At 34.9% G+C, this 27,662-nt stretch overlaps 1 protein-coding gene across 1 annotated transcript in view; it reads right to left on the bottom strand.

The window, feature by feature from the left end:
• The window catches only part of LOC126829100 (collagen alpha-1(I) chain), a 55,185-nt gene extending 37,028 nt beyond the window's left edge, over window positions 1–18,157 (bottom strand). Inside the window, exons 1-2 of the mRNA XM_050558992.2 lie at window positions 17,823–18,157; window positions 1,328–1,510 (exon numbers count right to left, since the gene is read on the bottom strand). Coding sequence (XP_050414949.1) covers window positions 1,328–1,510; window positions 17,823–17,940 — 301 coding nt within the window. The 5' untranslated portion in view covers window positions 17,941–18,157. The remainder of the gene's footprint in view (window positions 1–1,327; window positions 1,511–17,822) is intronic.
• Window positions 18,158–27,662: the final 9,505 nt, after the last annotated feature.

Here is a 27,662-nt window from a genome sequence, read left to right as displayed (position 1 = left end):
CGGGAATTTGGTGGTCAAATGGTCTAATGCATGCACTTTGGATCATAAGGTCTGTCAATGAGTCATGTGACATGGACAAAGAAGTAGGGTCATTTGCTCAACTTTGTGGCTTCTGGTTGCCTCCCATAGCTAATTACCCTTATGCGCAAGCAAATTATTGAAACAGAATTGAATGATATGTTAGTCCCAAAATTACCTAGTTTACCCTCATTTCTCTCTCCCACTATATGCAAATCCAACAAGGAAAAGTTTCAAGAACAAAAGTCTTTATGATTTAATTGAATTTGATATAACGATTGAAACAATAAAATGATTTTTTTTTACTTTCAGTTTTTGGGTACTGGAAATATAATCATTTCTATTTATGTTTCCCATGTAGTGTTTGGTGAAACATCAGCTTTGTTTAACATATATCTAGAAGTATATAATCGTTTAGAACAGCTGGGTTTATATTTCATCAAGATCAACCAACACTGTATTTGTTTTACCCTGTATCTATGGTCAACAGAAGGCAATTTCAGAATTTAAAGGAACACAATCTCTTTGAACTGGGAAAAATTAAAACTGCCAATTTGATTAAATCCTACCACTGTTAGAAATTTTACATCCACACATAAAAATAGATATATACTGGTAATCACTATGTGTTATCACATCAATATTTCTTACATCTATATAACTTATACGTAAAAAATTTTGTAAACAGTAAGGGGTAATTGTATTGAAACTCTATCCTGACAGTGTTAATTGTATGCATTGGAATGCAATCATGACATGCTAACTGTATGTGTTGGAACTCAATTCTGACAGGGTTGACAGTGGATAATGGAATCTGCACATGGTTTTAATGTCTGTGGATTACAGAATCCTGACAGGGTTAACTGTAAGTAGGTAACGGAATCCTGACAGGGTTAATTATCTGTTAATAACGGAATCCTGACAGGGTTAATTAACTCTGAATAACAGAATCCTGACAGGGTTATCTGTCAGTGGTTAACATAATTTTGACAGGGTTAACTTTTACTGTCCATGGGTAACAGAAAAGTGACAGGGTTAACTGTCAGAGGTTAAATAAATTCTGACAGAGTTAACTGTCTGTGGGGAAGAGAATCTTGACAGGGTTAATTATCTGTGAATAACTGATGGGGTTAATTATCTGTGAATAATGGAATGTTGACAGAATCCTGACATAGTAGTACAAGGATTAAGTAGCCTACATTATTGAACATGACAATATTATTATGATATTAAGACCATGGTTTGGGATGGGCCTGCACAAGAATGTTATTTCCTATATAATTTGTAATATTAATATAAGATTTCATACTTTGAAAAGCATCAGGTAATCCTATACTGATATCTGTATTTTCATCTATCCTCCAGGCAGTATCTGGATTAGTTTCATCTCTTGGTCCTCCATCAAATTTTGGTCTATCATAACAAATACCTTCTACACGCGTCACTCCTAACGATTCTTCTATCTTAACAGCATCTAATATATTTACACCACCTGAAACAAACAAAATTGACATGTAAATATGGTTTTGACTTCTTCAAAAAAGACTCAAAACAGAGTAAACATTCAAATACATGGCAGGGAAATGGTCTGAATGATTCAGATTAAAATAAGATGGGATATTAATTTCTATTCTGCTTTTTTCTTGTCCATGGTGTTGTTCGGATGGGATAAAAAAAAAGAGGTCACCTGTATACTATTGGCAGCATGTTAAAGATCCCCTGACATTTGGAAATCAAAAAATGTAAAATCTGTATTTCTGGAGACATTCTGACTGACTAAAGGTGTACTGGAGGCAGTGGCGGTGCCAGCCGCCGGTGGTTGGAGGGGCAAAGCTGGGGCAAAGTCCAAGGTTAAGGGGGCAAAGGCACGAGCTTCAACTACGGGTAGGGGAGGCCCCCCCAGAAATTTTAGAAAAACAGGCTGCCGGAAATGCAGCCTGGCAGTATTTCAGGCACTGATCGTTGAGATAAAGTGTCAAATGACCGAACCTCGACAAAGCCCACTCACGAGCGCCAAAGTAGGGAATCGTTACGGAGGGTATGGGGGACCTCCCCCAGAAAATTTTGAAAAATAGACTGTCAGAAATGCTGTCTGACAGTATTTAGGCACCGATTGTCGAGATAAATAGAGCTGATCAGATACCGTCTGTCGTCTGATCACTAGTCTATCCGACCCCAGAGAGGAAAGTGTCAAATGAATGGACTTGCGAACCTCAACAGAGCCCCCGAAAATTTGAAAAGTAGACTGCCGGAAATGCAGCCGGGCAGTATTTCAAAAATAGAGCTGACCAGATACTGTTTGTCGCCAAATCACCAGCTTATCCGAACAGAGAAGGAAATGTCAAACCAATGGAGTGAATGTATCAAGTGAATGCATATTCTCACCGCTTTGGACCTATATACCCAAAAAAGCACTTCTCAAGTGGTTCACGTGTTATTGTTTATAGCAAGTTTACAGCAGGATGGGCTTGGTAAGAAATCACTCAGACTCTACAACATACAACATTTAATCACCGTAGAAGGTACTGATTACCAAAACTTATCACAAATAAACAAATTTACAATGCCACCAATAATCTAGTTATTTTATTTGCAGTATTAAATAAAAAATGTCCACTGGTTACAATTAAAATAATTATTCATTATCTGTCAATTTTCAAACTACAAAATAAATGCCCATAACTTTAATAAAATACGAAATTCTAATACAATTGCAATATCTCAAAATTACACAATGAATAAATGAACATTTTTTTATATTTTGTATTTTAACCGAGCTATGTGTATTTTCTAAGTATAAAAATATTCATAAATGAACAAAAGGGATGTGAAGTAACACAAGGCTTGATGTGATTAAATACTGTCGGGTGAGTAGAAATAATACAAAATATCCCAATACAGTTTTCTGAGGCAAAACTCAGACCTAGTATATAACTTAAAAGTGATATTATTGTGAATTAACAGAGACAGTACCTTTAAAACAATCATGAGAGAAATTATTATAATATCTCTACTATATCCAATAATGTATGTTTCATGTAAATTTCCCAGAGAAATGTTCAATTAACGAACCAATGAAATGGAAAGCATCAAATTTCTCTATTCATCTCAAAAATGTGGCATATCAGCAAAAATAATACAAACTTGGGAATTTCGTCTTTCTAAACTAAGTAGGCTATACACATAGTTTTGATACTCATTAATATTATACATTTGCTAACAGCCATCACTTACTAATTACAACAATATTTTCCTTTTTAAAAGTACAAGCATACTGAATTAATTACAAAAATTATTTCATTTCAGATAGGAACTACAGTGATAGGATAGTTATAATAGTAAATGTACATATAAGAGCCAATAGATATTTCATCATAGACAGCTGTTGAAACATTAGAAATATGATCATATATTCTTACAGAAATATAATCATATATTCTAATAGTCAGTGGAGAGGACAATGCATGATCAAAGGTCCCAAAAACCGTATTGACAATTATAATGCTAGAGATGCTTACGGCTGTGAGTAAACCAGCAGCTGGGTGTGAGGGTGGGGGCTCACAGTGGATTCAGACTTCAGACATAATTTTTTTTTTTTTGCTTTAAAATATCAAAGCTTCGAAATGAAAGGGAGACAAAAAATCCAACAAGAACTAATTCCACCCACATCTATTCAAATGTTTTTGCTAGATAGTGTGATATTGATAAGCAGGTTTTATTTTTTGATCTTATCAATTCTCCCAGTCCTCCCTGTGGTGCTGCTAATGCTTACAGTAATTTATTACCAAATAGAATTAGAGCATAGTTACTTGTATATTTAGGGGAGAAGGCGGTAGTTGATCACAGGCAGGCAGCAGGACATACTGAAGGACAGTTTTCTGGTAAGTTATTTCTTAGATACTGTTGGTGTTAGTAATTATTGTATATATATATTAGAGTAGAGACCTATACCAAGAAGAAGTGAGTTGTTCAATTTAATATTGTATGTTCAATCTTGTTGTGGTCAACTACCACTTTCTCCCTTCAATATACAATTTTCAGGACTTAAATATCTCTAGCTTTGTTTCTTATATTAGTAACCCTAACTTTATAACCCTTAATACATTAATGTCTACTGGATTAACTGGACAATAGATAATAATTTATGAAACAATGTCTGGAACCTAATTATATTAACTATGCTCTAACTCTACCTGGTCATAAATTCCTCATGCCCAATTTTCGATGAAGAATGGTTGATTTTCTACTGAGGGAGTTTGTGCTGCTAACAGAGGTAAATGATCTGATGGAAGGCACCCATTAGGCTACCCTCATTTTCTCTGCCAATTTAAAAATACATATACATGTATGTCTATTATAATCTTTTTTAATGTACTTTCTCTTTGCCAATATAACTAGGTCCAGGAGCGAATCTACAGGAGGGGTTGCCCCCCCCCCCCACTGCTCAGCTACATAATTTTTTTGTGTAAATCAACACTTTTTATGAGAAAAGTTTCTTGGCCGTGTGCTTTATCCTTTATCGTCAGATGTGGGACAGGAGGGGCACTCAAAGCACGAGATAATGATATAGACATTATGTGATTTCACAATTAATGCTTTGCATCCATGAAATTGAATCACAATGTCATTGTATTAATTCATAATAAAAATTGATATCAAACGAGGTGTTGAATTTCTCTGTTTAAAAAGCTCAATGTGTATGTATATACGCCAAAATGACGATAGAGACCATACGGGAGGGGTGGGGGGGGGGGAGATACATTGTCTCAGGAACCTGGCAAACACCCTCCTGCAAAAATTCCTGGATCCGCCTCTGAGGTCATATCTTTTATTTCAACAATTTCATATTTAAAGATGGAGGAAACGGACCCTATGATGACAGACATTTAATAGACCAAAGGAATAACATTTTTGCCCTTCCTATAGTTAGTATATATGTAACCTCTAGAGCCTGAACCTTCTAGGTAGCCTCAAACTCTATTGTCAGTAAGCTCTGTGGCTGAACATCCTTGCCTTAATGGCTAGTCTCAAAATAAAACGAGTAATGTTTTTTTTTTACCAAATGAACCATTCAACTTCATGTAGTATTAGTGTATACATATTTCTATCCTAACATTTGTGTATTAATATTTATAATTGATGTAGCATAAAGAAAAGGGGAGGAACCTATGTTAACAAGTGTTTATTCTTACAGTGTGTTAAAAGAATGTATGATTCATTGAGCTTTCACCCTTATTTCCCTTTTCTAAATTCCAACATGTATATTAAACATTCCTTAAAACTAGGCTAAAATGTTCACAGATTCTAATCAGAACTGTACATTAATTTCAACACTGAGGTGCGTAGTTAATGTGAATACAATTGATAAGCCGTGCAGGTTCTGACCTATATTTATATATTTTTTTTATTAAAACCAGATATAATACATGTTGTATGAAGCTTTGTTGTGGTGATAAACTGCCTATACTTGGTCCTACCATGAATGGTTACCATATGGTGACTGTTGCTTGGTAAATCCCCAGGGTTGGAGGTGTTTGTCTGTTATTACTAACTATTGACATTGTTAAGTGTACAATGAATTGTTTTCTGGTACCATTTACAGGTTTAAAACTGGAAGGAACAATGGTAACAGCTAAACACTGAACGACTGTATATATTATATAGTACACCTACATTCATGTCAGTGTGTTCTACCCTCATGTGTATCAATACAACACGTAATGGAATCAATGGAAATTAGACAGCAAACAGAAAATCTATGTGCTTTATTTTCCAGCTATGTCCTATTTATTATTCGGATAATATCTAATTTTTCATGGCTAAAAAAACAGATCAAATATGTAACATGAATAACTAGAAAACACAGGTTAAAAATACACATTAGATGATGAACCAAATATACCCCTCACACAACTCAGATCTATCCCATACCATATCTATCACACAAGTTGGATTTGTAACTAAACAGTTCCCCTGGTTTGATGCTGAATAATCCCACCATCATCGTTAATAGGGCTTAAAGTCCGGTTTCACCGCGGTAATATCACAAACAAGTGGGAGGATGAAACCTGTGTAGGCACTTGGAGTAAATTCACGATGTCGAGAAGGCGGCCCTATCTCCAAGCCACATTCGCTCACACCACAGAGCCTCGTTTAACATGGTGACTAGGCGCCGCCGCCGCCGTGCACTGGCCAAACTGTGCCACCTACTGAGCCAAAAAATTGAAGACTGGGCGGCAACATACATACGTTTAGAAAATCGCTGACAAGGTTTTTCCCATGTGCCAATACTATATCATGGTGCGTAGGTTTACAAAATCGTCTTTCTTATTGTTTTATGGGTATATTTCTGTCTGCGGGTCAGCCGCAGCAGTGTTTTGATCTTGATTTTACAGGGTATTAATCAATCCATGGTTTAACAAGATGCCAAAACTAATAGTGTATCAAATCTCTGAAACTATTTTTTAAGTGCTCAGAAATCAAGTCTAAGGGAGTTAATTTTTAAAATTTTCTGGGGGAGGGCCCCGCAGACCCCCTGCGCGGACTCTCTCCTTAGACGAGGCTCTGTCTCACCAGAGATTGAATCCATTACGACAAGCTAGAGGAGACCGGTTGGCTAGAGCTTGAAGCACGACACTCTAGACAATTAGACCATCCCAACCACCCTAATAATTCCAGCAGTTTATCAAGCTATAACTACTGATTGGATAGCACAAACATCTCAAAGAGAGGTGTATTCAAGAAACCAAGCCAGATTCTACATTCATATCAGCAAATCGGTCAGGGGCAATACCTTTAAAAATAATTCTGAAAAAACACTCACAATTACCATCAACTCAAAACTGAATTCTAGTGAAAATTTTGCCAGAACTTAACACTTAAATAATAGTCTATAATTTATGTACTACAAAATGGTCACATTAATAATATGAAGGTTCTTTGAAACTGCCTAATAAGATATAAGACATATGTTGTGTTTATCTGGCTATAGATTATTTTATGTAAATTTGTCTCTGTACTTTCAATCTTGTTATACAACTGTGGTTTTATCATCAGTTTTTTTTCCATCTCCACCCTCTTGTCATAAATCAACAGCTGTCTTGAAATATAATCATCAATATACATGTGCCAGTTCTTAAAAAACATTAAATTTCAATCATACATTTTCAAAATTTTAAATACATGATGCCCTATTTCTACTAGCATACTTCCGATATGTTTAAAATGTGTGATAAATTCAAAAATCATTAGGCTAATAAAGCAATGTGTAGTCCAATAAAAATTATAATCATACATTTTTTAACCACATGTATGTGAATAATTTAATGAGTTTTTTTAGAATTGCTATGATGAAAATAAAGCTACAATTCTATTTGTTTTTTTTTGTATAATCTATTTAATTACTTGTTACAGTCTATTTGATTTCTTGTATAATCTATTTAATTACTTATCACAATCCATTTCGTTTTTTGTATAATGTGTTTAATTACTTACAATCTATTTGGAAATTCATGCATCTTGAAAAATGAGAAGAACATTTGGAACTTAAACATAGGAAATAGTTTTTCTTGGTGAACAATGCTATAATTACATGTTCCTGCCCCACTATTAACTGTAAATGTCATGGAGAATTTCATTTATATTCTGTAAAACATGAACCTAAAGTGAATGAGAAATTAATGCATTAAACATAACTATCAGCATTCACATTAATTTCAATACATGGTACAATAAATATCTGTTCTGTAACATAGCAATGTAATGATTAGTTTCCCATGTAACATTATAAATATGTCATTATCTGATTTAAAGGGGAAAAAAGACCACATAAATTTCAGCCAATAATTTTGTGCACCACTTGGATTTCTCATTCATTTCATGAGCACAATTATGATAAATATAACAAAATTAACTAGATCTGTCAGGCAGATATAAAAGCTTTCATAGACACGGTCACTTCCTGTCACATGTCATAGGCTATATCTCAATCTCAACAAGAAAAAGTAATTATTAAAATTGTTCAAAAACTCGTGAAAGTTATACGCTTAAAAATTGCGAAAAAAATAATCTGAAAAATAAAGGAAAATCACTGAGACTTGTATTGCTGAAATTTGATCGACTTTCCGTTCGAGAAGTTTCAGAAAAGTGGATCAAGCCGTTTAAAAACGGGACAGATCAGAAAATGAAATGAAAATGGGGAGGAAAGAAGTCAAAAATGGTGGGAAAGTATTGAAAAACTAAATTAAATCATTTTGAATGGAACTCATATTTTTGGATTTTCAAGACTGACCTCAGCTATTCGAATATGTAGGTCAAAGTTTCAGAAAGAACCTATGGTTAGATTCTGAGATATAAGATTTGTGGGAAAATAACATAAAAAGCTTAATTATATATGTTTATGGCTTCTGAGCATGATATTACCCTTTAAGCAAGGAGTTTTGGTCATTTAATATTTGGTCATTATACTGCCCTGAATCCTACTATTTAAGTTTGGAAAAGACTCTATTGCATTCATTTATACTCACATAATGAAATTAAAACCCCTTCACATAATTTTAATCATTTCTTAAGTTTAAATTCCAGCTTATAAAAGCGAGAGAAAAATCTAAGAAATATATCTAGACTTTACATTGGTTACAATAATCAACATAAGAATATCAAGGCTGCAAACTATCATCTTCCAATGGCAAACCTTTCTCACATAAAATAGGTTCAAACATTTTTTGTTGCAATAATGCCAGTCAAATCATGGGAGGATGCTGAATATCATAATTTCTGTCTACATAGAAATATAATTTCAAAGTTGTGGAAAACTTTGAATCCTATCACACCAGGACGCCGATTCTTTATCAACAAATAAGACTGTTTTAATCCGCCCAGCGACTAATTATTGCCTTTACAACCCTGCATAGCACAAATAGGTCAGGTCATTCAACCCAGCCAGATAATGCACTGAAATACTTCAAAATAATTTCTTTTTTCTCATCTGCCCAAGCTCAGCGTGAGATGTATTTTACAGGCAGTAGACCATTTCTTTACAAAAATGTGAAGAGATTTCAGCCATCTATATTATTGTGAGTTTGAGAAAGGGAAATGTTGAAAAGTGGCCAAAATAGAAAGAACAGCTGTTGAATCAGGAGTCCCAGTATACATAGTCAAACAGGCTTTTAAAAATGGGTCAAAAGCGAAAAATTGAAAAATATGCAGACTTGCAGAAAAACTGATTGTAACCATTACAATGTCACATGTTTAATAGGCCTTATTTCTTCATGCTAGCCTGCATACAAATATGTCTATTTCAATTTAATTCAATTTCATTCACAGATTGTGCTACATATGTTTTTTATAAAAATATATCTCAAGTATCTGCCACCAGGGAATTTATCATTTAATTGTCAATATATTGTTTTTGACCAATATTACAACTGTGGGAGGGAAGCAAGACCCCCCTCATTAAAATGAAAAAGAATGGCTCTTGACTGATGAGTCAATTTCATGGTCTATCTAGGTATAGTTATAATATTTAGATTACAGGTTAGAGGGTTCAATATTTATGCAAACACATTATACAAAAGGGTTGAACACGGGGTGGGGTGGGGGAACTTGAGTACTTAATAACTATAATCAGAAGGTTGAGATCTACTGTATTGACTTCTTGACCACTGATTTTGAATGAGGAACATGATCTGGAAGGGCACAAAAGCCCATTATCTAAATCATTAGGGTGCCGGCCCCCAGGGCTTCTCCCCCTCCGACACCAACACTGACAAGAGCCAAATTGTACCAAATATCACAAACTAACTTATCAAATTTGGTGAAACAAATTAAAACTGGTTGCATAATTGACTACATACACATACAGCACGAGAAAGATTTTGATATGCAATAAAATAAATCTGCATCTTCTGTGTGTGGCTGCCTTAATAGTTCACATATTGTTCTAGATGCTGACCAAGATGTCAACTAGCTGCACAGATGTTGATACATATATGCCATTTTAAGATAGCTATATCAGCTAGTTTAAACATGTCAGTGTAGAATTCAACTAGGACTAGAAAGGAGAACAGTTTATATGTTCTTACAGCCAGAGACATTATTTAGCTGACTTGTTTTTTGTCAGTTCAGATAAGCCAGCTTTGAAAAAAGTCTTCTCAAAGACAGGTAATATGTACGTTTTAGACGACATGGTTAAGCTAGCTTAACATAGGCGGATCCAGAGGGGGGTGGAGGTTACAAACCCGTTTCCTGCTCAGCTTCCGGTACATAAAAAATAATTGTAAAACAACACTTTTTATGAGAAAAGTATCACGAATGTGTACTTTATATTTTATCATCAGATGGTGGGATGGGATGGGCATTCAAAGCATGAGATAATGATATAGACATATGTGATATCACAATTAATGCTTTGCATTCATCAAAAAACATCCATGCCGCTTGTTCTCCCCATTATATTTGGAGTCATAATTGTGCAAAACTCTATTCTAGGATCTTATATAGTTATCTGTGCCCTGGCGTATTGGAAAAAAATAAACGAATAGTTTATGTGATGAAATTTCTTGATATTTTGGTGTTTGACACAATTGCAGTCGGGTGGTGGTTTTTCTATTTTGCTTCCTTAAAGATTCCTCTCATAATCGTGCAGAACTGATTATATTGCATATCAGTAAAACTAAAACGAAGCATAGCCAGTACATGTATTTAGTATGTTTTTATGTAAAATCCCAGTTACTGTGTTTTGTCTAAGTGACATCAGTTACCCCAGATATACGCCAAAATGACGATAAGAGACCATTTATCTCTCAAAATGTTTAAAGGCCTGGTCTCCCCTCCCCCAAAAGATACATTGTCTCCGGAACCTAGCCAAACTCTCTTGCAAAAATTCCTGGATCCACCCCTGCTTAATGTTTGCCTTTGTTTTTAAACAAGCATTTAACAGCATTATATATTCAATTTTTTATATATCTAGCAGCAATAAATTTTTTACATTCAATTTCATTTTCCTAAGAACAAATTTATTTTATGAAAAAAAAAAAACCCCCAAAGAACATTAATACCACGGGTATCTTTTTTTTCTTTTTTTTTTAAAGTCACTTGGCTAGTACAGTCTGCAATTATTTACTTTTTCATCATATTTTCTCCTAGCATTTCAAACTATGGATTTTTGCATGAATAATCATTGGTTTAACCCTTTACATCTAGGTGATCGATGATCTTTACTTCCCACAAAGAAAATACGGGAGATAATCCAGAAAGCGAAGCTGTACTGCCCACAGTATGAGCAACTGGTTTCTCTTCACTTGTTTACGCCAAGACGATTCACACTATGCAACAACTGTCAGAGGCACCCTGGATATAGGCCATGGAAAGTCCTAAGACTCGATGGTCAAAGGGTTAAATATGATATGTATGTTGTTATCCCTTGATTCATGAGATGTATATTCTCTTTCCATCAGTATTAGTTATTTAGATATATGTAGCCTAGAGATGTAGATATCTGTACACTGTAATATCTCAGATTTTATCTGCTCTGCTAGGCGTTAGCCTCATCTACATATATTATTATATCAGTGTACTCCCATATCTCACTCTGGGAGTACCATGCTGGTTCAGAAATGTATATTATGTTCAACTAGAATGAAAATCGAGGTGTCCTATTTTCAGTGGCAGATCCAGGTGCAGGTGTGTGTGTGTGTGTGTGTGTGGGGGGGGGCTCTAAATAACAGCATAACATATTCATTAATTATATAAATTTGAGCTTTTTGTTAGTTGGGGTGATGTAGCTGATGAAATTCATGAATGTTATATTCCCCATTTACATCGGAGGATGACCCCCCAGGCAACCCCATAACGAAATATCCTGTGTCTGCCACTGCCTATTTTCATTTCCGACATCAAAACAACTTATTTTTGTCTACTGTTTTATTGTCTAGCTCTGCAGTTAATACATGTCAATTTAATCATAAAACATTTTATTTTTGTAAACTGCATGTCATGTTTTCTTAAAAATTTTATATTTCAAAACATTATATTATACCAAAAAGAGATATATGAAGTCTGGTATTTTTAGCATTTCACACTTCTTATAAATTGAGTTATTGACAATCAAGTCTACATCTTAAATGTCACAAAATATATGCCTGTGCCTTACCCCCTCCCCCTTACAAACTGTGTGAATTGATGGTATATTTAGACTAAAAACATACTTAAACTAGATAAATCTCTTTCAAAACGCTTTAATCACAAGCTTTTTTTGTCATGCGACTTGATTTAGGGAGAATCCATTTTGAGCTTGTATTTGTTGTTAGTCGCTGTCCATTTATCATGAATATTAAATCCTAAGTAAATTCTTGGATTATCCTCTGCCAACTACCTTTTCTACCATTTAATCACAGAGTATACAGGATGATCAACACATATAAAGTGGTCCTTACATCAATGCCATTGACACACTTCCATTTTCAACCTTTGGCTCCCTTCACAACTCTTTTAATTAATGATGTTACAACTAATTTTCTGCAGTGATTTTCAACACTAGAATTAGTAGAAAGAGATAAACAGTCATGTAATTTCAAAAATAAGAGCACTTAAGGGCCTACAAGTCGTGTATTTTGTACACGGTGAACAGTCCATATGCTGATTACACTATTTTGCCTATACCGGTTTTTTAGGACTTCGAATTTTGTCTAATGGTTTGGATTGTTCGTACTTGGTTTTATTTTATTTATATCCCAAAGATCTCAGTTCCTTTGGATATTTGTACATATCAGACCATAACATTCTGGATTATGGCCCCTGATTGTACAAAAATCAAATTTTTAGCTTGTGAAGGTCACAATTTTTATCAGATTTTAAAAAACGTATAAATATATCACCGTTCCACCAATGGCCACTCCATGTACGCAAATTGTGTAAAAGTATGTAATATGAAGATTGTTGACCCTCTAGATGTCACAATCTTTGTCCGATTTTGATGAAACTTTAAATGTATCTTTATATCCCAAAGATCTCAGACCAATACTTCTTGAATTATGGCCCCTGATTGTACGAAAAATCACATGGTGTTTTTTAGCTTGTTCTCTATCCATCTCTTGCAAAATGTGGGCGTATCTTGCCTGGCAACCGCTGGTTAATCTTAAAATTGATTTTTGGTATCTTATATAGTAGAAGACACACAAGAGGTTCTTTAAAATCTTTACCTATTGAAAAAGTTCATATTCGTTGTTCAGAACCTATGAATGGTTATGAACAAATCAAGACCACATCATAAATTATAGTGCAAGAATGAACCATTGAACTGAAAAGTATCCTCCATGTATGATGGCCACCAGGGCTCCTGAAGAAGTTAATCTTCTCACGTAGTTTTGGGGCTCTTTTTAGTTTTGAATTTACATTATTTTTTACAAAATTGTAAGCAAAGCAGTCTCTGGAGGTTTGGTACTCGGGATATGTTCTAGAAACCATCATTTACAGTCATTTTTTCAATAAATTCCTCACGCCATGTTGGAACAATCCTCTCTCTTGAGTGGGGGAGGGGGCTCTCGTAGAGCCAGGGCCAACAGAGGTTTTCAGCCCCCAGTCCATGCATGTTACAGTGCTATGGCACTTAAAGAGTAGACATCTAATACTACTTCTAGTAGCTACCTTGTGTTCTCAGTTTACACACAATTAAAATAAACAAAGTGGGTTTGGTAAAACAGCCATTTACAAATGATAAGCAGTCTATATGCATTGTAATAAGATCAGCCACTCAGTAAAATATTTGGACAAGCATCTGGCTTATACATGTTCGTGATGTAGTATGAAAAGGTTTTCAGGCAACAAAACATACACCCACTAGCAGCATTGTCGTCCAGACCAAAAGATACAAGTGCCACCCTAAGGGGGGGGGGGGGGGGGGGTTATAGTCCACATTCCACCTTTACTCCAAATTACAGCCATTCTCATTCCTGCTTAACTCTAACAAATCTTCTACTGTGGTGGCAGTCTAACAGTTATCTTTAGATTAGAGTGTCATAATAGACTTGGCCTAATTAACTTCTCAATATGTCTCTAAGCCTCTAAGCCTTTTAAATTTAGTGACCCCTTCCATACCGCTCTTATTACCCTAACCTTGCTAATTTTCTGCTTTTAACAATTTGGTTATGGCCAATCCCAGTACCAGGCCTTAATCCCAACCCCATTTTTTTAGCATTCACCGAACCCCCCAAATCCCAAACCCTGGTATTTGGCAAACACGTGAACACCGACAAAATACCAAACCCCAGTAAAAAGCCACCCTGTTAACTCCGCCAAACCTAAAACCCCAGTAAAACTTTACTGGGGCCTGCCATAGTATATATAGAACCACACTAAGTGAGATTACTCAATCTGAAGAGTTCAATACAAACGAAACTAGTTACTGCTAATTAGAGATAACTGGTCTAATCGTTCATTTTATCTACTCTCCCACATTCTTTACATCTATCATAACTTCTTTATTTCATGTTATTTTCAATACGTATCTTAAGTTCTCATGTTATTATACCACAGACTTGATCCCTTGCTCTATTACTATGTGTGATAATTTTGAGGCCATGGCTATAGACAGATTAATCAATGGTTACTTGACTCGCATCAATTAATCTGTGGTGATTTGACTTTTCAAAATAACATTATTCATTATCAATATTTTGTAATTTGATGCTATCATGATCAGCCAAATCATTTAAATATTTTTTTAATTTATACACATGATCTAACCAATTAAATGTGTGAATAATTTATTATGGAAGTGATCCAAAAAAGGAGGAGGTTGGCAATGTTGAATGAAAGATATAGGTTTAAAAAAAAGGCAGAAACATAGTAAACTTTTATGATTGCAGAACATGATTATCTAATTGATTATCTGTTTATCTAGTTTAGGCTAATTGTTTAAAATAATGTCACATTAAATTATTATTCTAATTTCTTTTTTGATGTCCGACCCAAGTAGCCATTGAGTACTGTTTTTTTAATCTTTCTATGGCCTGAACATGAACACTGAATAGCCATCTTTCAAATTTTGTAAAAAAAAAACCCCAAAACAGTTAACTTTTTATAGCTCCAGAGATTTTGTTACATTTGAGGACTTTTGAATCCCTTGGAAACTGCAATATTTACAAAGAAAATATGAATTGAAAGTCTTGCATCATTCGGAAACTTCTACAGACGATATAAACAAGACAGTACCACCTGTAAATGTTGGGTATAACCCTTTGATGGGTCTCTTATTTATCTGCTTGAATCCAAGTCGGAAGATTATTTACTATTATATTTTTGTAATTTTTTTTGATTATTTTTTATGTTAAATAATCAATTTTAGTACATTTCAGTGTGAATTAATCAGTGAAAAATTAGATATTTTCCCAAAAATGCAACTGAAGATCAAAGACTTAAAGATATTTGGTAGCAGGTAACAGAAGGGAAATGGCCACCAACAGCGTCACCAGCATAATTCCAAATTTTAAACAGTATGTTTCAAAAGACAGAAAGTGTACCTAATTCATTTCTTCTATTGGTACACTGTATTATTCAATCTAACCAAAATAAACCATGTTTCTGATGAGTTGGAAGTTGATCATAAAAATTATATAGGTTAAAGAACTGGAAGTTGTTCATAAAAAATTATATAAAGAATTAAACATTTGACATTCCTAAGTGGATAAAAAGCCACCATACATAACCTACACATGTGTTAACACTTATACCAATTGTTTTACAGATAGTCTGGTAAAACTCTAGGTGCTTAAATCAAAATTATTCTATAGAATTTTTTCTAAATCTAAAACTGTTTATAATGGCCTTTGCAGTATAAAGGGACTTCAAATACAGATGTGATGTCATCTTTTGATGTTGGCATACCATTACTTAATGTAAGGCAATGTGCCATTCCTACATCATTTATACTAGATGAAATATTGGACTTGCTTGACGATTTCGTTGTAATGCACGGGTGGGATAATGTCTGTGTTTTAAGTTGTTTAATGACCTTCTGTAATATCAATAAATTACTAAATGTCTCGCTCTCGACCATTGAACCACACATAATGTCAAAGCTCAATTATGATTGGTTTAGTCCATATATATTCATTACAAAGCCCCAATTATACCTGTATTTGGTAATCTAGTAATTTCAAGGTAGATTGACCTATTAGTCTATGGATAATATTTGTTGATTGTTTTTTTTTATATCTTTATTAGGTGCCTGTCCTTTTTCGAAGATTAGATTAACAGTAAAAAATAAAGTCCTTGATGCTTTCCATAATGGATTGACAAGCTAACAAGCTTTCTGTCATCATCAGAAAGTATTTCTCTTTAACCGTTCTTTACATTGAAATGCTTTTAATAATATCTAACAATTCCACTAAATAATTTCATCAATTGTTTAATAGATCTTAATGCTTTAATTTGAGAGGTATTAAATTTCTCTCTGTAGCAAACTTTACAATATGTTTTTGGTAGACAAGAAGTTTGTGAACAATTGTGATCTATTGGTCATTAGAAAGAAAAGAGTTCATTCTAAAAACATTAGAGGAATGGAAATCTCATTAACTTTTACCCCCACATGATGGAAATATGATGAATGGTCTTTCTGAAGTACAAATATACAAGTTTCTCACAGTTCTTTCTGATAGTAAAACAGCAGAAGGCTATAAAAAGGAACACATACAGATATTAGGTTTCAAGCTTCTTTTAAAAAATAAATAGATTATTTCTATAGAAATGACCTTTATGTTTTTCACTGACCCCTCTCGCAATGGCAATATAGCATAGTAACCTTTGCTCTGAAAAAGCGATCAATTTGCTAAAACAATTTGACTTCTGACCTCTAATGGTAACTTATAATCTTAAGAAACTTAATAACTTCTTGACATGGTTTCTTAACTGGAATGGTAGTTTTATGAAAGATTCTACATCATTAACACCACAAGTACTCATTTTTATCACTAGTTATGGAGATACAATCTAAAATATGTGTGTTTTATCCATCTTCAAAGTAGTTGTAAAATACCTAATCTATGCTATTATAATTTGAATACCAGTCTGGTACTAATAGTAACATCATATAAATACATGGATATATTATATACAAATTACATGATGTGGGTTACAGCAAGAAGTACCCCTCCCCCTTTCACTCAATAACTATTAGTTTTCTTTTTTTTTTCTGAAACTAGGACACTCAATCATTTTGGGCACACCCTTTTTTCAGCTAATAGCTTTGTAACTTCCGGTCACATCTTATCAACTTTTTATCAAATGGTAGCTACAAGAACACTAAATGATGAAACCAGCACAATATCTATTGTACCAAATTTAAAGATCCATATTGTTTCTGTATTTACACACCTTTTCAGAAAGATTGATAATAATCACTAGGAATTGTTTAATGTGATCACATGTGCAAATGGGTGGTGGCGGTGGGGGTGGGGTTTGAATGCTAAAAGAAGGACATATATGAATTAGGTGATTATTCCCCTTTCAGATCCTGGCTTTGCACAGAAACAATAAGAAGAATTACAGGCATGGTTGTTTTTAGTTTCAATTTAAAATGTGTTTTGAAGGAGTAATCCATTCTAAAAAGTCAAAATAAAATCATTTTAACATTACATATGAAACAAAAAAAAAAACAACCAAAAAAACCTTTTCACTATAGTTGTTATATTTTATTTCATATTTTTGAAACATAAAATAAAATGAAAAATAAATTAGCACTGAACTTGCAGACAATCAGGAATTCCTGTATAATTGAATGGATTAAAAAAAAAGATTATTTTTCTCACCTGGTGGCAGTTGAACTGTGGCAGTGTGGGTAACTGGAAAATAGGCCAATATATATATCACAACAGAAAGACAGCAACCTCCCAATCCTTGCCGAGCAAGGCTAAAAGGTTGTAACATATTGTTGTAAAGTCAGATTTATTGTACAAACTGTACAGTCTTCCCCTTTCTCCTTTCTTTCTTTTTACCCGTTTCTTTCAACCATACAAACTTATTTCATGCTGGGTGTCTATTCCTTTACTTTAGCGTCAGCATGTATAGAGCTTACAAGCTCTACTCTCTTGAGTTGAGAAGTGGAATTAGTTCTGTTACTGCGGGCCAACGGTAGCCAATAATAGAGACTCTATAATATAGCTCTGCTGACGTTGCACTCCTTCGTTTCTATCAGTCTAGAGTTTTCAGCTCTCAGTAAATTTTTGGGGCTTCTGTAAGTCATTAGGCCACGTTCAGTTTTTTCGAGCAATTTGATGTGTTAAATTTGACAGGTCATGACGATATTCTGTATTTTTAACCGCAGACTTAAAATTCCATTGACTTTATGACTGTCTACAACAGACTAGTTCACGCAAACTGTTTCCATATTCTAAGATTTTTATATTTTGTATAAAATATTATAGACAAAAAGTTTCTATGAAATCGGAATTGTGTATAGCAATAATATAGTTATCCCTTGAAAAATAAAATAAAAATAAGCCACATAATTGCAGTGGTGCCATTATTTCGTGGGTGTCTTAATTTATTACCAACATCTTCGTTCCTTCTTGGGGGCCCACATATTGTGTTTTTAATTAAGGTTTATATTTTTTGGTTATTTGGGTCTAGTAATTCTTGGTAATTGTGTTCTTGCATAATTTTTGTACTTATATTATTTATACTTTTGTATATATCGTATGCTGTCCCATAGGGACGTTTAGATGTACATAATTAATCCCCAGGTTATTAAATATTGGGGGTGGGGGGGTGGGGTGGCGGGGGGTGGCCGAGTTGTTAGCACGTGCGCGTTGTATCATGAAGTCTGTCATTGAGTCAAATGGCGGGATTTCGATTCCCCGGTTGTACGTGACAAGGAGTAGGGTCGCCTGTCCAACCTCGTGGGTTTTCCCCGGATCCTCCGGTTTCCTCCCACTGCTAAAGACCCCTACGCGCAAGCGAATTATTGAAATAAAATTGAACCATGTGTTGGTCCCGAAATGACCTAGTTTGTGACGAGTGGACGTTAAACCCCATTTCTCCCTCTCTATTAAATATTGACGACCTACAACATGCAAAACCAAATGCAAAATGGACACTGGAAATGAAAATTATCATGCGGTATTTTCAGCAGATGTGTAACACCATCTTCGCAATCTAAATGTTTCTCAGACATGCGATGTTGGTAAAGTATCGCCTCCTAGTTATGGGAGAGTGGGTTAAAAAGCCACCTGTTTTATGAAACCACAAGTTTGCTGGATGAACGGTAATTGATATAATTCCATAAACACACCACTAACCTGGTTTAAATTAAGCATGAGCATGGCCGTTGGTTTCAGAAATATGAACTATATGGGGGTGGACTATGCACCATAAATTCCCATTCAGATTTAATTAAAGCACAATATTTAGATAAGTAGGCTATATAAATACAAATATCATAAATCATAGTGTAATACAACCATTATAATACACACTTCTGTTCTTTTTTTATTTAAACTCCATTAACTACCCTTTCTGACACATTCAGATAATCGTATCTAAAAATAAGAAAAAGCCTGCAACATTTACAAATAATGTTTACATGCCCTACATTATAAGATTTGTCATAAAATATAATAATTACAAATAACTGCATTTGCAAGATAAGGCAACACAAACTGAATTGCTGTAACAAGACAATAATAATCTATTTTATGGTTATAGTCTGTAATGCAGTCTACCTACATCATGTGCTATAATAAAAAAAGTTTTATAAAATAACCAGAAAAATTCTTGCATTCCAGCCGTAGCAATGGGAAAGTAAATTTTAAAACAAATTTTCGTTGCAGTTCTTATTTTAAAAAAATCCTTTTGGATGGTTTCGGATATTGATTCGTTTTCCAGGATATTCACCTACCAAGCCCATTTGTAATATTTCCACACATATTTCGCACTGTAAAAGGTGTAGGTAACACATTACTGGCATTTCTATCGACACTAGATGGCAGAAATATCCATGTTATTAATTAATTGTTGGGATGTGAAGATGAAACAACATTCTGCACTGTACTCATCCATGGTTCACGAAGAAAACACCAATAAAAGAATCCCCAGACTTTTATATAGGAATTGCGTTTCTGCAAAAATATACAAGCCCTGTCAATATATATGCGGGTTCAAGACGTCTATAGATAGACTTCTTTGATATGTCGATTTGATTTTAGAAGTGGGCATCTGTCTATAAAACTTTTGGGTCCATACATAAAGCCAATGTTAAGCCAAAAACAAAACTAAAATTTGTACACAAACCGACTTCCGTTCAATATTTCAACATGGTAATTTAATGTCACACCTGCTGTCCCAGTACTCATTGAAATACAATGTTAGATAATCCGCCATGATGCGGATTAGTGTTTATCCACTGCACTTGTCCGTCAAAATGTTTAGCGTGTTTAGGATTCTTTTCAAACGGACCTAGATGCAACTTTAATCACGCCCAAATCCGAGAAGGAATCGAAGATATCGAGGAACACACTGGAATACGTTCCAGAAGCACAGTATCATGATCAAATTTAACCGAAACTTCTCGTTCTCCAGCAGAAGAAATCAGAAATATGTAAAAACTGCCCCTTTCAGATCTCACAGCAGCGGCTTTCGAAAACGTCTGATTAAGCATACAGGTCTCGTAATTTTGCAAATAAAACCAAGAAGTTAATTGATGGGATGATAAATGGGTAAAACAAGACAAATAAAGTAACATCATATACCAAATATCAAATTAAATCAATGGATCAAGTCCACACTGAGTTGGTCAAATTGCAACAAGTGGTAAAATAGCTACACAGGATACTAGTTGGTACATGTATTATAAAAAAAAACGCATCCCACTTTCCAACGTCGGATATATAGGGAAGAAAATTCAATACAATTGGCTATATACCACGATTCCCCACACCCACCCCAAACAACACAAACTAGGTCATTTCGGGACTAACATATTGTTCAATTTAATTTCAATAATCTGCTAATCCGGCAAGAGAGGAAAGCGTCAAACGAACGGGGTGAGTGAATCAAAGTGAATGAAAATTCTCGCCGCGTTGAACCTATACCCCAAAACTTTGAGGATCGTAAAAATAATTCTCAACTGGTTCACGTGTTATTATTTATAGTAGGTTTACAGCAGGATGGAGGGGAAAATTTTGAACCAGCAGTTGCCAGGCAAGATACGCCCACATTTTGCAAGAGATGGACAGAGGACAAGCAAAAGAAAAAAGCGATTTTACGTAAAATCAGGGGCCATACATGTATATTTTAAGTTTCATTAAAATCGGATAAAAACAAGAGCATGGGTACCGCTGAAATATACGTCCACATTCCTGGGGGTCGGGGCATGTACCAAAATAAATAATTGTTGTTTTAACGGTATAAGGAATAAATATGCAAAGTTCCAAGATGGTCCATTCAGAATTGCAGCCTGTAGACGATTAGCACAATTAATAGAAGACTAACACAAAAATTGGGCGTGGCCCGAACCCTGGGGCTTGGATATGGAACAATACAAAAAGGTACAACCCTATGATGGATCATGCTAAATTGGATGCAAGTCTGTTAATAATTGCAACCTGTAGATTATTTACAGACAAAATATTAACAAAAAGTTGGCGTGGCACCGCCTAAGCAGGGTGGATCATGCACCAAAATCATGCTGTACTTAGGGTATAAGGAATGAGAATACCAAGTTCCAAGGTAATCCATACAGAATTGTGGCCTTCAGACGCTAAAAACAAAAACAAAATGGGCGTGGTTTGGTTCCTGAGGGTTGAAACATGCACCAAAATCAATAGTTGCCATCCTTGGGCTATAAGGGATACATATGCCAAGTTCCAATACGATCAATTAAGAATTGTGGCCCGTAGGCAACAAACGGAGATAAAATGGGCGTGGCTCTGTACCTGGGGATTCGGACATTCATCAAAAACAATATTGACCATCCATAAGGTATAAAGAATAGGAATGCAAAGTTTCTAAAGGATCTGTCAAAAAGTGGGCATCTAGGCAACACACAAACACAAAAATTGGGTGTGGCTCTGTCACAGGGGACCGGGTCATGCACCAAAATATAATAGAGGTCATCCTTAGTTTATAAGGAATAAGTATGAACAGTTTTCAAGACGATCCTTTAAGAATTGTGGTCTGTAGGCGACACACAATGACACAAAGATAAAATGGGCGTGGCCCTTCCCCTGGGTTGGGCATGATCCTTAGGGTATAAGGAATCAGTGTGCCAAGTTTCAAGAAATGCGGCCTGTCGACGACAAACAAATAAATACAGAAATTGGGCGTGGCATTTTCACTTGGGTGCGGGCATACACCAAAAAAGAATAGGAATCACACTTAGGGTATAAGGAATAAGTATGCAAAGTTTCAAGACAATCCATTAAGAATTGCGGCCTGTGGGCGACCCACGGACACACAAACACAGACAGGGGCGACGGCAACATACATGCGTCCACATTATAATAATGTGATCGCTACAGGGTCCACAACCTATTTCCATACGGGGAGGGGCCATTTAGTTGGGCAGTTTTGGTCCGATTTTTCACGAAATTCGAACTCAAATAATTAGGGTGTAACGGTTATATATTTAACCGATTTTTACAATTGGATAGAAATTGTTACCAGAAGCTAAAATCACGATTTCTCGTACAATCAGGGGCCATAATCCAGGAATGCGCGAATATAGAAAGGAGCTAAGCTCTTTGGAAAATAACCAGAGGTTGCCAGGCTAGATACGCCCACATTTTGCAAGAGATGGATAGAGAACAAGTTAAAATCTAACAAGCCAACAGTGAGGCTGATGTCCCCCGCCGAAATCCCCAAATAAATAGATGACACATATTAATTAATCGCACATCTATTTTTTTCAAAAGTATCAAGCAATCAAACTGATTATCAACTAAACACTAAGTTTCATCACTCTCTATCAGATAGAATCAAAGTTATCTTGTCCCAAAGCATCGACCAAGGAAATTTCTTATCTCTGCTTAGCTTTAGCTCAATATGTTAATCATTGAACTCAGTCAAGACGAACATCTATATCAAGTTTAAACATTCTACATCAATTAGAAGCAGAGTTGTTATGTTCCAAAGTCTTGACCAATCAAAATGCTTATTGCTCCTTAGCCTAAGCAGAAAATTCTCATCATCGAAAGTCAAGGTATTGATGTAATGAAACTCTACACTAAGTTTCATCACTCTCACTTAATTAGAACTAAAGTTATTGTGTCCCAAAGCATCAACCAATCAAATTGCTTATCTCTGCTTACCCTAAGCAGAAAATGCTCATCTTCGCACTCCATCAAGGCATTGGCCTCATAAACACCTAAACCAATTTTGAACATTCTAGCTCAATTAGAAGGAGAGTTATTGTGTCCTAAAATCTCGACCAATCAAATTGCTTACGACTCTGCTTACCCTGAGCAGAAAATGCTCTTTATCGAACTTAGTCAAGGTATTGATGTAATGAAACTATACACCAAGTTTCATCACTCTCACTTAATTAGAACTAAAGTTATCGTGTCCCAAAGCATCAACCAATCAAATTGCTTATATCTGCTAAGCAGAAAATGCTCATCTTCGAACTCCATCAAGGCACTGACCTAATAAACACCTACACCAAGTTTGAACATTCTAGGTCAATTAGAAGGAGAGTTATTGTGTCCCAAAAAGTGTGACGGACAGACAGACGGACGGACAGCGTCGACAGACAGACAGACGGACGAGCCCATTTTAATAGTCCTCTGCTTTCTTCGAAAGGCGGGGGACAATAATAATATTTATTTCTTATTATACGCAATACATCATAAAAACAATCTCAATGCGTAGTACAAAAACATATATGACATGAAAACATATAATGACATAAAAAAACACCATATAATATGAAATAAAAACATATATGACATAAAAATATATTAAAACATATAAAATGACATAAAAACATATAAAATAAACACATACACCAAGTTTGAACATTCTAGCTCAATTAAAAGTTATCGTGTCCCAAAGCATCAACCAATCAAATTGCTTATCTCTGCTTACCCTAAGCGGAAAATGCTCATCTTCGAACTCCATCAAGGCATTGACCTAATCAACACATACACCAAGTTTGAACATTCTAGCCCAATTAGGAAGAGAGTTATCGTGTCCCAAAGCATCAACCAATCAAATTGCTTATCTCTGCTTACCCTAAGCGGAAAATGCTCATCTTCGAACTCCATCAAGGCATTGACCTAATAAACACATACACCAAGTTTGAACATTCTAGCTCAATTAGGAAGAGAGTTATTGTGTCCCAAAAAGTGTGACGGACAGACAGACGGACAGACAGACGGACGAACCCATTTTAATAGTCCCCTGCTTTCTTCGAAAGGCGGGGGACAAAAAGATGATTTTTCGTACAAGCAAGGGCCATGGCCGTCATTGGGTGTAACGGTGATAGATTTAAACGTTGTTTAAAATCGGATAAAAATAAAATTTTGACCTGTAGAGGGTTCACAAGCTAAAAACTTGATTTTTCGTAGAATAAGAGGCCATAATCCAGGAAGTTACCGCCTGATATGCGCAAATAATCTTTGGATTATAATCATACATTTCAAGTTTCACCAAAATCGGATAAAAATTGTGACTTCTAGGGTGGCCACAAGCTGGGCATTACTTTTAAGCTATTTGCATACAAGGAGCGGCCATTTTGTCCGGCAGTTTGGGTCAGAATTTTACGAAATTCGAGCCCAACCTTCATTGATGTGTAACGGTGATATAGTTAAACCGGTCAACAAGCTAAAAATGCGATTTTGCGAAAAATCAGGGGCCATATATTTTAAGTTTCATCAAAATCAGATAAAAATGCAGACCTCTAGAAGGTCTACAACCTTGGTATTACATACTTTTATATTATTTGCGTACAAGCAGCGGCCATTCTGTCGGGCAGTTTCGGTCTGATTTTCGCAAAGGCTATAAACCAGGAACGTGCGGTCCGATATGAGCAAATATTGAAAGGAACCGAGATCTTTGGGATAAAAACATATATTTTAAGTTTCATCAAAATCAGATAAATATTGTGACCTCTAGCGGGTTCACAACCTTGGTATTAGTATCACATACTTTTACACTATTTGCGTTCAAGGGGCGGCCATTTTTTCGTGCAGTTTCGGTCCGACTTATACGAAATTCGACCTGAACCATCATCAGGGTGTAACGGCGATCAGTAGCGGATTATCAGTGAGGCTGATGAGGCTGCAGCCTCAGGCCCAAAGATTTTGTAAAAAAAATGTTTTTTAGACTTGTCTGATACGATTAAAAACGTATAGACAATGGATGTTAGGGGGGTGGGGTTTAGGCCCAACGGGAATCAACATAGGCCCTGACCCGAAATTAATTAGGCCCACGCCATTTTAAATAGGCCCTATTGTTTGGAGATATCTTATTTTTTAAACGTAGGTCTACAATGTACGTTAAATCCCTGTAAGTTTTCGGTTATGTCTTGCTTAATATATTGTATCCACGTGACGTCATTTATGGGCATATAAAGTTACATTACCAATATCAAACGACTTTGGCTTAGTATAGTCTAAGACGTCTATGGTGGCCCATGGTCGCAATAGCGTTTTTTTGGTTATTTTTTTGTATTTCATTTAAAATAATAAAAATATTAGTAAAAAAAAAAGAAACATTTTTTTTTGTTTTGTTTTACAAAATAAAAAAAAATAATCTTTTAAAATTTAAAACAAAAAATCTTTTTAAAAAATTTAAAAAAAAAAATCTTTTTAAAAAATTTAAAAAAAATAAAATCTTTTTAAAATTTAAAAAAAAAAAATCTTTTTAAAATGAAAAAAAAAATCTATATATATATATAAAAAAATAATAAAATATATTTTAAAAAAATAAAAAAGAAATAATATTAAAAAAAAATTAAATGAAAACAAAAAAATTGAAAAAGAAAAGATAAAAAATAATTCCCGACGTGGCCCATCGTCGCAATAGTGTCTTGTGTATCCAGACCCAGTATACAGCTATCATTAGACTAGAGCGACCAGAAACATTTTGTGGCCCATTGTTGCAGTAGTATCTCGATTATTATGTGTGGGATCTATGAAGAACGTATAAACTCGAACGACAAGAAACGAGTCTGTAGTTATCTCACGTCAACATAATTGTAGATACTTCAATTTTGATTAGCTAAGCACTAAAATAAATCTAATATTATCTATTATCCAATCAAATACTAAAATTTGAATTTTATCTTAGTAAAACAGGCCCCAGACGAAGTCCACGTAGGCTATCATGCTCAATTTAAATTTTGTCTTTGAAATTAATGTTGTCCGCCATCGCACTCTCGCACCTCTTACCCGTTCCTGTGGTCGTAGCGGGGGACTTGCGATGACCTCAGGGAGAGCAGGGGTTTCACAAAAACTGAAGCTAAAATCACTAACATAGATTTTAAAATCAAAGTGAAATTTTAAATTTATGCGTTTCACGAAGATCGATTGTAACTTAAAATTTAATTTTAATAGATTTTAGTTAAAATTACTTGTGGCTTGATGTGAGGTAACTATAGACTGGTTTCTTGTCGCTCGAGTCTATACCATACGTTCTTCATAGATCCCACGTACAGGATAATCTGAACGACAGACCCACGATGTTTGACAGGTCACCCTACTCCTTGTCACGTACAACCGGGGATTCGAAATCACGCCAGTTGACTCAATGACGGGCTTTATGATATGACAGGCTTTATGATACAGCGCGCACGTGCTAACCATTCGCCCCCCCCCCCCCCCGGCTACTTAGTAGTAGTAGGCCTATACTTCGAGGATTAGTTTCAAAGTTGTTAAGTACTTTTGAAATTCGACCTCGGGGAGACCAAGTGTTTTAAAAACATTACACAAGCCTTGCGCACTAGTAGGCCGAATGGTGTCATTAAAGTCAATGACTTGAAACGTCATTGTGTATGTAGGCCTAGTTCTAGTTAGACTGGATAAACTAGTCTAAATGACGCTAGGCTTCTATAGTCTATTAATTATACATTTCTATTGACTTGCATATGTATAAATACATATATATCCAAGTCCATAGACGTCATGGGTGGAAAAATTGTGTTTCACGTGTTGATGTCTGTTTACCTTTTTCCTTTCGGAAGGGGAGATAACTACAAACTCGTTTCTTGTCGCTCGAGTTATGCCACATAGGATAATCGAGACACTATAGCAACAATGGGCCACGAGGTATTTCTGGTCACTCGAGTCGAATGATAGCTGTCGTAGGCTGATTTTATACTGAGTCTGGATAATCAAGACACTATTACGACGATGGGCCACGTGCAGAATTCTTTTTTTGATTTTTTCTATTTCACTTATTTATTTCTTTTTAATTAAAATGTTATTTTTTTTAGAGATTTTTTTAATCTTAAATATTTTATTAATTTTTTTTTATATAGATTTTTTATTTTAAAAAGATTTTTTTTTTTCTTAAATTTTAAAAAGATTTTTTTTTTCTTAAATTTTAAAAAGATTTTTTTTTCTTTTGTTTTACAAAATAAAAAAAAAAATGTTTCTTTTTTTTTACTTTTATTTTTTATGATTTTAAATGAAATACAAAAAATAACCCCAAAA

The sequence above is a fragment of the Patella vulgata genome, chromosome 1, assembly GCF_932274485.2.
Source record: "Patella vulgata chromosome 1, xgPatVulg1.2, whole genome shotgun sequence".
In the NCBI taxonomy this organism is placed as follows: domain Eukaryota; kingdom Metazoa; phylum Mollusca; class Gastropoda; family Patellidae; genus Patella; species Patella vulgata.
This window is presented reverse-complemented; position numbering and strand designations above follow the sequence as displayed.